This window comes from Vombatus ursinus, unplaced genomic scaffold (assembly GCF_900497805.2).
Source record: "Vombatus ursinus unplaced genomic scaffold, bare-nosed wombat genome assembly UNPS02005659.1, whole genome shotgun sequence".
NCBI classification, from domain to species: domain Eukaryota; kingdom Metazoa; phylum Chordata; class Mammalia; order Diprotodontia; family Vombatidae; genus Vombatus; species Vombatus ursinus.
Genome location: NW_020945437.1, coordinates 17,044,730 through 17,058,946, shown reverse-complemented (window position 1 = coordinate 17,058,946; position 14,217 = coordinate 17,044,730). Strand labels below are relative to the sequence as shown.

The window sequence follows — 14,217 nt, the reverse complement described above, 5'->3', positions numbered from 1 at the left end:
CCCTAATATTCCCCTGCTCAAGTATTCCTGAACCAACTTTTCACTCATCCTTTCATCAAGTAACCTTTGATGACATTTCTGAGGAAATGGGATGGTAAGGAACCAGGGTAGGTTGGCATAAAGATTATCTGAAATATGACAAGAATAGATGATGAGGAAAGGAAAGACATTTAACATTTAATTTAAAGAACATTTATGTTCTAGGGAACCTAAAGATGAAATGCTTTCTCTGGAGAGTCATCCTCTAAGAAGTACAGAAGATCAAAGTTTCACATCTTCTACCAGGCAGGCAACCCAAGACAGTGGTTTTGACATCCAAACACTAGGTACATCATTTGGGAGCTTCAGCTCCCACGGAAAATTGCTTGGCCTCATAGGTATCATGATTGATCTGAATTTAGGCTGTACCTTTCTGCCCAATACAGCCTAGAGAAAAATTAAATGTAGCCTCTAATGGCCATAATGCTGATTCACTCTTGTCCACCCATTTTGCTAACCTTCCACATTAAGAATTTGACTTTGTAAGCAATCTTCACCATTCAGGTCTCTGAATTCATCCATGGTGCTTTACCCAGAGCTGCAACTTTTAGTCCTAGTCAGGACAGCTTCCCATCATACCCAAACCCCAGCCATCCAATAGTCCAACTTTCTAAGTAAATATATTTTAATATGCTCATTTTGTGTTTTTGTCTCTTCACTATATATATGTGTGTGCATGCATTTTTTTTCATTTTCAAAGAGATCTCCTATTAGGGGTGTGACATATTCAGGGGAGGTCTACATCAGGAACAATACTATAACAAAGTAACTATCTACCACCTGTCTGTTCTGTCATTAACAAGGGGCTGTCTCCACTTTGGGTAGCTCATTGACAAATGTTTTGCACGACCATGACTTCGGACAGCTAAGAAAGAAACAATTTTTCACCCTCCTCACCAGAGCAGAAAATGATGGAGTGTTACATGGATACTGTAATTAAAGATTAAAAAGCAGGGGAAAAATCTGAAGCTTAGGCCATCCATCACTCATGGGCCACTCACCAGTCTCCGTGTTCTCGTGCTCAGTGTCAGTGAGGGTGAGGTTGGAGTTGGCCCGGCTCGACAGGCAGGAGCTCCTTCCAGACCTGGTGCTCCGGCCCCACAGTCTTACCGGATGCTCGGGGGACAAGACGGCCTCAGCCTCAGCATCAGCGTCTGAGCCAGCCCCCATGGAGTAGCCACAGTGGGGCAGGCCAATGTCTGTCCTGTACAGAGTTCCATGGGGTGGGGTCACCTCTCCCAGCCCAAGCTCTCGAAGAGAGAAGTTGGCACCTAGAAGAAAATAAAATGATGCATGAGAGTTGATAGCCAAGGAAGAGTCTCTGGCTTACTCCCTAATTAAGTCAGTGTGGTTCTACTGGTTACCACTCCAGAAAGATTCACAGTTCAGTCCTCATGACAATCCTCACACATGTGTAGTGCATGTAAAATTAAGTCCATTTTATAGATGAGGGCAGCTAAGTGGTGCAGTGGATAGAGTGCTGGGCCTGGAGTCAGGAAGACTCACCTTCCTGAGGTCAAACCCCAAATGGGGTCATGAAGAGTCAGACATATTAAAACAACTGAATAACAACCACAAAAACAACATAGTATAGTATTATAATATATATGTATATACATATGTATATATATATAAAACATATATAATACACATACGGCATATACATTTTCAGACACGGGAAATGTGTTAATTTGTTTTGTAAGTCTATACTTTTTTGTTATAAGGGAGAGTTTCTATTTGGAAAGAATAGCTAGGTAGCGCAGTGGTTAGAGAGCTGGGCCTGGAGTAAAGAAGACTAATCCTCCTGAGTTCAAATCCAGCCTCACTCACTAGCTGTGTGACCCTGGACAAGTCACTTAACCCTGTCTGCCTCAGTTTCCTCATCTGTAAAATGAGCTAGAGAAGGAAATAGCAAACCACTCCAGTATCTCTGCCAAGAAAACCCTAAAAGGAGTCACAAAGAGTCGGACACAACTGAAAAATGATTGAACAACAACAACATAGATGAGAAAACAGAGACCCAAAGAGAGATGAAGTGATTTTCCCAAGGTCACACAACTGGTGGAGTTAGAGCTAGTACCAGAGCCCACATCTTCTGACACTGAGCTCTGAATACAGTGCCCAGCCTGTTACCTCTGGGATCAAATATTCAATCCTCTTGTTGACATTTAGAGTCCTTAAGAGCCAGGCCCTTCCTGCCTTTCCCATCTTGTTACCCTTTACTTCTCTCCATGTTCTCTGTGATGCAATGACGCAGGCCTCCTTGCTGTTCCTCAAACACTCTTGCTCCCCATCTCTCTCTTGTCCCTGTCTGTCCCCCATGCCTGGAATTTCCTCACTCTTCATCCATGCCTCCTTGAAGAATCAGCTCAAATTCCACTTTCTTCAAGAGTTCCCTTCCTCTGCTCGTGCCTTCCCTCTGAGAGCACTCCCCTTTTTTCCTGTATATAACTTGTATGCACGTGGGGATTTGTGTGTTGGTTTTTTTCCCCATTAGTCTATGAGCCCTTTGAGAGCAGAGACTATTTTTACCTTTCTTTGCATCCCTGGAATTTAGCACGGTGCTTGGCACATAGTAAAAGCTTGTTGATTAACTTATCGCCTATCCAAGCTTTCCACAGACTCCTCTCAACAGCCACCACAACTCTAAAAACTTCAGATGCTCCCCATTGCCTGGGGAATAATTATAACTGATGTGTTCAAAGCTTTGAGGTTTGTAAAGCTCTTTACATGCCTCACATCACTCTGTAGACCTTGCCGTCACTTTGTGTAGGAAATATTACGGGTATTATCATCCCCACTTTTCAAATTAGGAAACTGGATCCCAGCAAGGTCAGGTGACTGGCCAAGGGTTATACAGCTTTGTTGTTGTTCAGTGGTGCCCAGATCTTCATGACTTCATTTGGAGTTTTCTTGGCAAAGATACTGGAGTGGTTTGCCATTTCCTTCTCTAGCTCATTTTACAGATGAGGAAACTGAGGCAGACAGGGTTAAGTGACTTGTCCAGGGTCACACAGCTAGTAAGTATCTGAGGTCAAATTTGAATTCAGATCCTCCTCATTCCAGGCGTGGCACTCTATCCACTGTGCCACCTAGCTGCCCAGTTATATAGCTAGCAGATGTTAAAGGTATGATTCAAACTCAAGTCTTCTTGACTCCAAGCCCAACCTCTAGCCATCACATCATGATACTTTTGTGTAAAAATCCTTTAATTAAGTCTTATCAAATTTACCTCCATATCATTTTTCTCCTTCTTCCTTCTTTCTCCACTCCTGCGGCCACTACCCTAGTGTGGGTCTCAGGTCTCACCTGGACTAGTGCAAGAGCTTCCTGCCTAGCAAGCTTCTCCTTGCTTCCATTTCCCCTCCACTCGTCCATTTCTCTAATCCAGCCTCCAAGCAGCTGCCAAAGCGATACTGCTAAAGCACAGGTCTGACCAAGCCACTTCAGGCTCTAGAAACTCCAATGACCATTGATTCTGGGATTAACTTCAAATCCTTCTGTCTAACATTTAATGTCCCTCCCTATCTGGCTTCAACTTGCCTCTCCGAGTTTATTACACATCATTCTCCTTCACACACTCTATGGACCCCTGGTACCCCTCAAGCATGTCACTTCATCTTTCACCTCCACACCTTCGCATATCTACCCTTTATACCAGGAATACCATCTCTCCCTACCTTGGCCTCTTGGAATAAGAAAGCTGAGCTTTCTTCAAAGCTTAGCTTGTGCCCCCTTCTACATAACGCCTTTCTGATCCTTACAGGCACAAGTGCCTCATGATGATTTTGTACATAATTTTGTATTTATAAATGTGTATATACATAATATGTATATATGTGTGTTATAGATGTGTACATGCACATATATATATATACATGCATATATAATACATGCATGCATGTATTCAATACTTGTTTCCTTCCTTCCATCAGGGAAATAACACATATAGGAATGAGTATGGGTGTGGATATACACACATACCCATGTATGTATGGATACATATACATGCATGCATACATGCATTCATATAACCTATATATGCTTATATACATATACACATACCCGTACATATACATACACACACAATGCACATGCATGTAAGTACATACATATGCATGTACATACACACATACATATATACGTGTTTCCCTGCTGGAAGGAAAGAAAATAGTAATTATTAAGCACCTACTATGTGCCAGGCTACTACAACTCTAAAAATTTCAGATGCTCCGCATTGCTTAGAGAATAATTATAACTGATGTGTTCAATGCTTTGAGGTTTGTAAAACTCTTTACATGCCTCATACCACCCTGTAAACTTTCTGTCAATCTGTGTAAGAAATATTACAGGTATTATCATCCCCACTTTGCAAATTAGGAAACCGAATGAAGTGCTTTACCAATATTATCTCATTTGATTCTAACAACCCTGGGAGGTAGGGCTGTTATTTTCTCCATTTTACAGTTAAGAAAAATGAGGCAATCAAAAGTGAAGTGACTTGGCCAGGATAGCACAGCTACTAAGTATCCAAGGCCACATTTGAACTCGAGTCTTCCTGACTCCAAGTGCAGCAGGACTCTAGCCACTGGGCCACCTAGCTGATAGAATGTCAGCTCTATGAAGACAGAGAACGCTTCATCCGATGTCCATCTCCAGAGCCTAACAGCACCTGGCATGGATTAGATGTTTAGATGTTTGCTGAGTGATCGACTAGACAAGTATTCAAGGATATCATGGGATCAGATCTCCGAGTTGGAGACATCTGGTTGAACCTGTCTCTGAATGTGAACCCCCTCTACAACATCCCTAATAAGTCATCTTCTAGCCTCTACACTTGAATAACTGCAGTGATGGGAAGCCCACTACCTCCTGAGGCATCCACTCGACTCTGAGACAGCTATTATTCTTAGATAGTTTTCCATCATATTAAGCTGAAATCTGTTTTCCTGTAATTTCCATCTATGGTTTCTAGTTCTGTTCTCTGGGGTCCTCTACAATTTGGTTCCAATTGGATTTTCTGATGCCTTATTATGAAAATAACATAAATACCCTTCATGTATTCTCTCGTCTATCCAACCAGAACACTTTTATTTTCCCCCAATCTTCTCCTGCCCTCTCTGATCTCTCTTGTCTTTATTCATACCAACTCTCAGCCTGGCATGGACTCCCTTTTCCTCTATCTCAACTTAGAAAAGGCTATCCTCTAAAACCACAACAAATATTAAACATATTCCCAAGTATAGACCAAACAAAATTAAAATATAATTGGAAAATATTTAACAAAAGAAATAAAAATACAATAGAACACAGGTAATGTAAATATTTTCCTTTCTTTCAAAGGTCTACCCTCAGGTGCCACCTTCTTCATGAAGGCTTCCCTGCTCCTCCTCCATCAACTCCCAGGTCAAAGGCATCTTCCTCTCCCTAGTTTCTCACTGCATTTTGCATGCCTTCTCCCCTCCCCCTCCCCAAGAATCACAGGATTTAGAGTGCAAAAGGATCCTTAGGCATCATCTAGTCCCTCACACTGTATAGACAAGGTAACAAGCCCAGAATGTCAAGTGTTTTGCTCAAAGACATTAAAAGGCAGATCCTGTATCCAAACCCAGGTGCGCTGACTTTGAATCCAATGCTCACTCTATTTTATCATGCTACTTTTATATCAGGGCACTAGGTGGTACAGTGAATAGAGTTCCAGACCACTCTTCATGAGTTCAAATCTGGCCTAAGACACTTACTAACTGTGTGACCCTGAGCAAGTCACTTAACCCTGTTTGCCTCAGTTTCCTCATCTGTAAAATGAGCTGGAAGGAAATGGCAAACCACTCCAGTATATTTGCCAAAACACCAAATGGGGTCACAAAGAGTCAGACACAACTGAAAATGATTGAACAACAACTTCTTTATCATCCCAGAATTTGGGAGCTGATGGGGATCTCAGGCACCACCTACCCTAAACTGGATCTGAAAAAGGATATTCTCTACAACGCAAGTGCTAAACACACTCCCAAATGTAGACCAAACAAGATTAAAATGCAATTGGAAAATATTTAACAAAATAAATAAAAATACACTAGAACATAGATAATGTTAATATGTAGTTTTCTAAGTCAGCACATGGCCCAAAGGATCCTTAAGTATGGTTTAGTGGCCCTGTTCCTATTTAAGGTGACACCACTGATCTACAGTGTACCTGAGAAGTGGTCAACCTGTCATTGCTTGAGGACCTCAAGTGAAGGGGAACCCAGTACCTCCCGAGGAGCCCATTGCATCTTTAGAGAGCTCTGATTAATAGGAAGTTTTTCCACAGAAAAAGCCTATAATTGCCTGTCTGAAATTTCTGACCACTGCTCCTAGCTCTGCCTTCTGGGACTGAGCTGAACCAATCCCATACGTCTTCCATATGTGACTCCTTCTAATACTTACCCTGTAAGGCAGCTAATTGTCCTAGTGAATGCACGCTGGACTTGGAGTCAAGAAGAGTGGCATTCAAATCCAGCTTCAGATATTCACTAGATTCATGACCCTGGGCAAGACACTTAATCTCTGTCTTTCTTAGTTTTCTCATTTTTTCACTTTATATACGACTCATCTGATCCACACAGAAGAACTCTGAGAGGCAGATGCTATTAGCTCTATTTTCTAGAAAATGAGATTCTGCAGTCAAGTGCCTTGTCCAGGATTAACTACACTTGCTTGTCTGTGTGTCCCCAGGCAAACATAACAATAATGACTCATGTTCATGCAGCATCTGAAAGTTTCTGATCTACTTTGCCCCTAACAAGGGTACCAAAGGGAGAGTTCGAACATCAACAGCCCTTTCTTACAGATGAGAAAACTGAGTTTCATAAAGGTGAGCTTAATTTTCCTTATCCGCATAATGAGGACAATAATCCCCTGTACTAATTACCTCAAGAATTGTCAGGACGGAAGCATTCTGTGAACCTTAAAGAACTGTAGACGTGTGAGTTACTTGATCAGACCAGGATGGGGTGGTGGGAACCAGAAGGGATCCAAATGACAGAACCCTGCATGTCAGGCACAGGGTTTGGTTATGGGTCCAGGCCAAGAGATTAACAGGCTCTGTTCTCACGTGGCTTGGTTATTTCTTTTGAGAGTGTGTATGAATTTCACGCTGGTTTCCTAGGCATTCAAAGCTACATAGACGTTGGCAAGCCATGAATGACTTTGCCGGCCCTGGAGCCATCAGCTGGCACCAAGCTCCGCCATCTTCAGGCTACCGTATGCTGCAGACTGCTGCAGGCGAGGTCTAGCCAGGAAGGCCTCTGCCCATGTGGAGAGGCAAGCTTGCTCATATGAGTTGCAGCATGGCACTTCCTAGTTCTCTAATAGTGAAGTTTCATAGGATTTAATGGGAGAAGAGACTTTAGATAGTATCCAGGCCAATAGATGAGGATGCCATGGCTCAGAGATGGCAAGTGAACTGCCCAAAGCCACATAGGAACTGTGTGGCACGGTCTAGATTCAATCTCAGGTCCTCTGACTCTGAATCCAGGGCTGTTTGCTACCTTCTCCTCACAACCTGGCATTGAGACTACTACATGTGTTATGCCTTTCAAGAAAAGTGGTATATGGATTCTGGATTTGGAGCCAAGAAACTCGGGGTATAAGTCTTAGAACTCTGATGCTAACTAGCTGCTTGACCTTGGGCAAACACATACCTGAGCTTCAGTACTTCCATCTATAAAATGAGAACACCATCACCTCGATTACTTACTTCTTTTAGGGCCAATGCTGATAACATGCCTTCTAGAATCTCTAAAGGGCAGTGAGGCGGTGCACTGGACAGAGTACCAGGCCTGGAGTCAGGAAGACCTGAGTTCAAATGTGACCTCAGATACTTACTAGCTATGTGACCCTGGGCAAGCCACTTAATTCTGGTTGTCTCAGTTTTCTCACCTGTAAATGAGCTGAAGAAGGAAATGGCAAACCACTCTGTAATCTTGGCCAAGAAAATCCCAAATGGGGTCACAAAGAGTTGGACATGACTAAAAATGACTGAACAATAACACAATGTCTAAAATGCTCTAGAAATAGGTGCTGTTTTTCATGTTATAATCCCAAATAACATAATAATAATAACAATAAGAAGAACTTTATGTACAATAGCATAACGTGCTGCCTAAGGAGGGAGTGAGCTCCACCATCGCTAAAATTCTTTAAATGGAAGTTGAATGAACATTTATCAATGATGCTGTTGAATGGAATCCTGCTCAGGGAGTGGTGGGTGGAACTAGCTGGCCTCTGAGATTTCTTCCAACTTGGACATGCTGTGATAATAATGTCTTATATTTCTATACTGCTTCAGGATTTATAAAATGTTTTACATATATTATTTCAAGGATAAATGTTTCTCAAATAATGTGGCAGGGGAATATCATCCCATACTTCCTCCCCTTCATTTTACAGATAAAGAACCTGAGGCCCAGGGAGATTAACTAATTTGTGTCCAAGGTCAGTACTGCTAGAAGGTGAGTGAGGGGGAAGTCAAACCCAGCTCTTCCTGACTCCAAACCCAGTGCTCTATCTGCTAGACTCAGCTACCTTCTATATTATATCATTTTTATTAACAGTAATACTATAATAATAACAGCAATTTATATTTTTATTATGCTTCATTATTATATATATATATATTTATATGAAATCATGTTTAATTCCTTCAGTAATTTTGTGATATAGAAAGGATAAATATTCCTATTTTATAGCTGAATAAACTAAGCTTTATCAAGGTTAGGAAGTTTGTCTCCAGTCACATGATGAGTAAGTAGAAAAGCCAAGATTTGAACTTAGATCTTCTTCTAACAAGTCTGGGACCCTGTAGGTGGCCTGCCCATAGCTGTTTAGAATAGTCTGAATTCACCCCACTACTTTTTAATTTAAGAGGCTGGGGAATATAAATTCTCTTCTTTCCTTATTTTTCTGGCTAAAAAGATAAAAAAAAGTCAACTTGTCTTATCCCTTCTATCACTGCCCACATATCCCATTGACTCACAGAAGCCTAATGTCAGGAGAACCTCAGAAGTTATGTTGGCCAAACCTTGCCTAGACGCAGCTACTGCTGGGCCTGGTCAGAAAGATCTGAGTTCAAATACGTATTCGATACCCATATCCAGCACAGACCCTTCCTAGCTATGTGACACTAAGCACTTAACCTCTGCCTGCCTCAGTTTCCCCAAGGGTAAAATGGGGATAATAGCACCTACTTCCCAGGGTTTTTGTGAGGATCAAATGAAATAATCCGTATAAAGCGCTTAGTGCACAGTGTCTGGCACGTGGTGCAGAGTGAATATTTCCTCTTCCTTTCCCTCGTGACATGAACACCCTCAATGTTGTCTCTACAAGAGCGACCGGTCACCCAACCTGTGCCTGAATGTCTCTGGTCGGGAGAGGGCGCATTCATTCCTGACGCAGCCCAGAATCCTTTGTCCGGCATTCCTAGTGGGGCCCCTTTTCCGCCCTGTTCATCCTCTACCTAGTTCAATGAAAAGCCTCCATTCTCTGTCTCAGTTCTACCCTGATTCTATCCCATTCCTAATTCCAGCTAGTTTAAGCTTTTTCTGAGGAAGCAGCTCATTTGGTCTGATTTTCTAGGCCTTCTTTCCTTTTCAGGTGAACTCAAACAACACTCTAGGCTAGCTGGCCCTGGTTAGTGCAAACAATAAATCTCCTGAAGAAGCCTCATTACTCAAATTTGCACCGCATGTCTCCATTGGGCTGGAATCAATTACCATGTGCGACATAACTATGCCTTGGAAGAGTGCAATACACTTTGGATGCATTTCAGGGGATTATGATTTGCACTAATTAGGAATCTCCTTGTTGTTGTTCAGTTGTGTCCTACTCATTGTGACCCCATTTGAAGTTTTCTTGGCAAAGATATTAGAGTGGTTTGCCATTTCCTTCTCCAGCTCATTTTACAGATGAGGAAACTGAGGCAAACAAGATTAAGTGACTTGCCTAGGGTCACACAGCTAGCAAATGTCAGGCCAGATCTGAACTCAGGAAGATGAGTCCTCCTGACTCTAGGTCCAGCACTCTGTGCACTATGGCGTCACATAGCTGCCCTTAATCAGAGGCCTAGCAAATAGAATTGGGAGGCTAGATGATATAGTGGAAGGACTGCTGGATCAGGAATCAAAGATTCTGGGTTCAAATCAAAGTTTTGTCATTTTTTATCTGTGGGACTTTGGACTAGTCACTTATGTTCTCTGGGCCTCAGCTTTCTCAACTAAAGATGAAGAGCTTGGACTTGATTACCTTTATGGTACCTTCCAGCTTTAGCATATGAGCCTATGATTGATGATTCTATTTTATTTTATTTTATTTTATTTTATTTTAAGGCAATTGGTGTTAAGTGACTTGCCCAGGGTCACACAGTTAGTAAGTGTCAAGTGTTTGGTCTGAGGCCGGATTTGAACTAAGGTCGTCCTGACTCCAAGGCTGGAGCTTTATCTACTGGGCCACCTAGCTGCCCCTGATTGATGATTTTATAACAGTACCACAAAAAATTTATTAAGCACTTAATGTGTAGGAACCACTGAGCCACTGGTTAAATGAGGTAATATTTGTAAAGGGCTTAGTGCAGGCACACAGTATGAGCTTAATAAATGCTCCTCCTTTCCTTTTTTCCTTACTTCCTTCCCTCCCTTCTTCCTTCCTCCCTTGTTTCTCTCCCTCCTTTTCTTCCTTATTTCCTTCCTTCCTTCCTCTCTCTTCCTTTTTTCCTTCCTTCCTCCCTTCCTTCCTTCTTTCCTCTCCCTCATTCCTTCCTTCCTTCCTTCCTTTCTTCTTTCCTCTCTCTTCCTTTTTTCCTTCCTTCTCTCCCTTCTTTTTCCTTCCTTCCTCCCTTCTTTCCTGCCTTCCTCCCTCCCTCTCTCCCTCCCTCATTCCTTCCTTCCTTCCTTCCTCTCTCCTCCTTTTTTCCTTCCTTCCTCCCTTCCTTCCTTCTTCCCTCTCCCTCATTCCTTCCTTCCTTCCTTCCTTCCTTCCTGCCTTCCTTCCTTCCTTCCTTCCTTCCTTCCTTCCTTCCTTCCTTCCTTCCTTCCTTCCTTCCTTCCTTCCTCTCTCCCTCTGGCTTCAGACCTAACCTATACACGTTCCATCACATTCTTGGTGACCTAACTCACAGGAGTCTTACTTCACCTATTATTCACTGTTCCTTTCTTCTCATTTAGAGGTCAGGGCTCCATTTGTCTTCTGTTTAGCTGGGCCTGTCAATCTCTCCTCACCTATGGTTTACCCATACTAAATGATATAGGAAGGGCAGTCATTTACGAGGTTTCTGTATCTTTGGGAACTGACTGGGCTTCTGTCAGGAGAGATATTCAAGGAAGAAGACTGGGGTAGAAAAGTGGAAAGATCACTTTAGTTGGAGTCAGAGGACACAGTCAAATTCCACGTGATTTCCAAATTCCAAATTCCACCATTAGGTATTTTTCCCAACTGCGCTTGTCTTTTCTCTCCAGCAGTACTACATTTCTTAAGGGCAGGAACCATCCCGTAGTTTTATTTGCATCTCCCAGAAGATAAAAAATAAGGCCGTGTGCAAAGCATATTCTCAATAAAGGCCTGCTGATTAATTGATTAATTGATGAGGAAGAAGATGAGAGAGTATCTGCCAGTAGAAAGAAGACCCATGTAAACCATCCCCTTTGCCTTTCAACAGGGAATGTTGATGTGGCCCGATAGAAAGAGTACTGTATTGAGAATCAGAAGCACTAGGTTCTTATGGCTGTACCACTGATGTGCTATGGGTTTGAATTCTGGCACTGCCATCAATCTACCTGATCTTGGGCAAGTATCTTAACTTTGCTAGGCCTCAGTTTCCACATATGCAAAATGCAAGAATTGGACCCAATGACTTCAAAGCTCCCTTCTGGCCCTAAGACTATGATTTTATGATCCATACAGGAACCCATCATTTTATAGGACTGTCAAAACTGGGACCTCTCTGTCAATGGCTGGCTCTTATCTCCCCCATGTCAGGAACCCAAATGCTAGGTATGCCAATTAGCTTCCAGATTTGAGGTAGAGAGACACAGCATATGCTAATAGAATGGGAGCTCCTTGAGGGCAGGAACTGTTTTATACTTGTCAGCAGCTAGCAAGCTATTAATAAATATGTGTTGAGTGATTGGTTGATTTTCAGGGAACATCTATGATTTACAATTTTCAAACAAAGGACATAGGGAGAACACATGGGCGGTTCTACAACTGGAACTACTCACAGGTCCTGGTTCACATTCTTTCTGAGATGCATTTACTGCCCACAATCAACCAGGAGCCGGTCAGCTTTGCTGGGATTGTAAACTGACCACACTGGTCATTTGGGGTACATTTATTTATACTCCAGAATAAACAAGTTACTCATAACCATTTTATTCATAGCAGAAGTAGTCCCTCAATTCCATGCAACTAGGTGGTACAATATATGGAGCGCTGGGCCTAAGCTTCAGAGAGTTACTAGTTGTGTGACCCTGAGCAAGTTGCTTCTCTGTTTGCCTGTTTCCAGACCTATAAAATGGGGATAATAATAGCATCTACCTCATAGGGTTGTTGTGAAGATCAATGTAGATGTTATTTATAAAAAATGCTTTGAACAGTGCCTGGCAGATAGGTTTTATATAAATGCTTATTCCCTGTCTCCCCCACCCCCGTCTTCCATGCACTTATTAACCTACCATTTAGAAGTAAGAATGACCACCAAGGTTAAGATTTCTTTCATGTTTGGTTCTTATGGATTTGGCTGTTTCTTTTAATGTATATGTATGTATATACACATACATGTACATACATATATGTGTATATATATAGACATATACATATATGTGTATATGTAATATGTAGTCTATGTGTATACGCACACACACTCACATCTCTCCTTCTGAGGAAAGGGCCAAAAATAGCCAGAATGACTCATTCTCTTCTATTTGCTCCACTCCTCATCTCATTGAATCCCAAATCTTGCCACCAATCACAAATAATCACAGATTCATAGAATGTTAAGCACCAGAAGGGCCCTTAGATAGAAAAACATTAGGACTTGAACAGACCTCAGAAATCATTCAGTCCGATCCCTTCTCTTTTACAGATGAGGCCACTGAGTCTTAGGGACATCCATCAGAGCTCAGGCTGCAACTGAAGTCACTTGACACCCGATACAGCAATCTTCCCACTCTGCCAAACTGCTTTGGCTACCCTTATCCCACATGTCAACACACAGCTGACCACGACCCTCCTCAGGAGAGACAGCTTATAAATTATGAAAAATGAATGCTACAGTTAACAGAAAATCAAATTTATCTGCCATAAAAAAACCCAAGCGGCATCGATTTCCACACGGCCTGCCCCACGTACCCTTTTAAGCTGGAGGAATCTGAGTCGATAGGAGGAAGAAAATAAATATTGGAGACTTTTTAATGTGCGTCTATTTTTTACTATGCTGACTCGAATCATTTTGGTTTCTGGCGGCCCAGCTAAGGCTCTTCCGATATATGAGCTGACTTGTTTGTTTAGGGAATTTATTTTTTCAAGTTGGAAGTGTTTCTTGTGGCCAGTTTGCTCTTTGGCCCTTTATGTCTTTTCCCAGGAAACTGCTCCCTTTTCATCCTGGCCCATTAGCTCTACAAGTCAGAACATGTGGCTAAGGATGCCAAGGCCATGGTTTGGATTCCTGCACTATCTCCTAGCTTCGTGGTGTGTAGGTGGATGGGTGGAGGGGTCACAACTCTGACCCTGGCTAGCTGAGAGACATTGGTTACCAAATGGACTGTGCTGGAGAGGGAGGATGGTTCCCTGAAAACCTTCACCTGGGAATGGATGTACAAAGAAATATGCCTGCTCATCCCTGGTGAAACAAGTCATTATTTACACAGTCTGGAATCAAATGGTAAGAAACTGTTTAGAATACAATACTACTGTCCTTGATCGGGTAGTATTCTAGAGTCTTATGTCCAAATTGGATTCATCTCTAAGGAATTACAGAACTTTAGAATTGGAAGGGACCTTAAAATACAGGTATTAGACTTGGCAGGGATTTCAGAGTATGAAATGACAGAGCTGGAAGAAGCTTTAGGGCACAGAATGTGAGCACTGGAAGGGGTCTTAGGGCATGGACTGTCAGAGCTGGAAGGGCCCCAGGAGCATAGAATG

At 42.3% G+C, this 14,217-nt stretch overlaps 1 protein-coding gene across 1 annotated transcript in view; it reads right to left on the bottom strand.

Moving 5' to 3' along the window:
• Positions 1 to 958: 958 nt before the first annotated feature.
• LOC114032700 (teneurin-4-like) overlaps positions 959 to 14,217 on the bottom strand; it is a 14,966-nt gene continuing 1,707 nt past the window's right edge. Inside the window, exons 2-3 of the mRNA XM_027848082.1 lie at positions 1,041 to 1,310; positions 959 to 969 (exon numbers count right to left, since the gene is read on the bottom strand). Coding sequence (XP_027703883.1) covers positions 959 to 969; positions 1,041 to 1,310 — 281 coding nt within the window. The remainder of the gene's footprint in view (positions 970 to 1,040; positions 1,311 to 14,217) is intronic.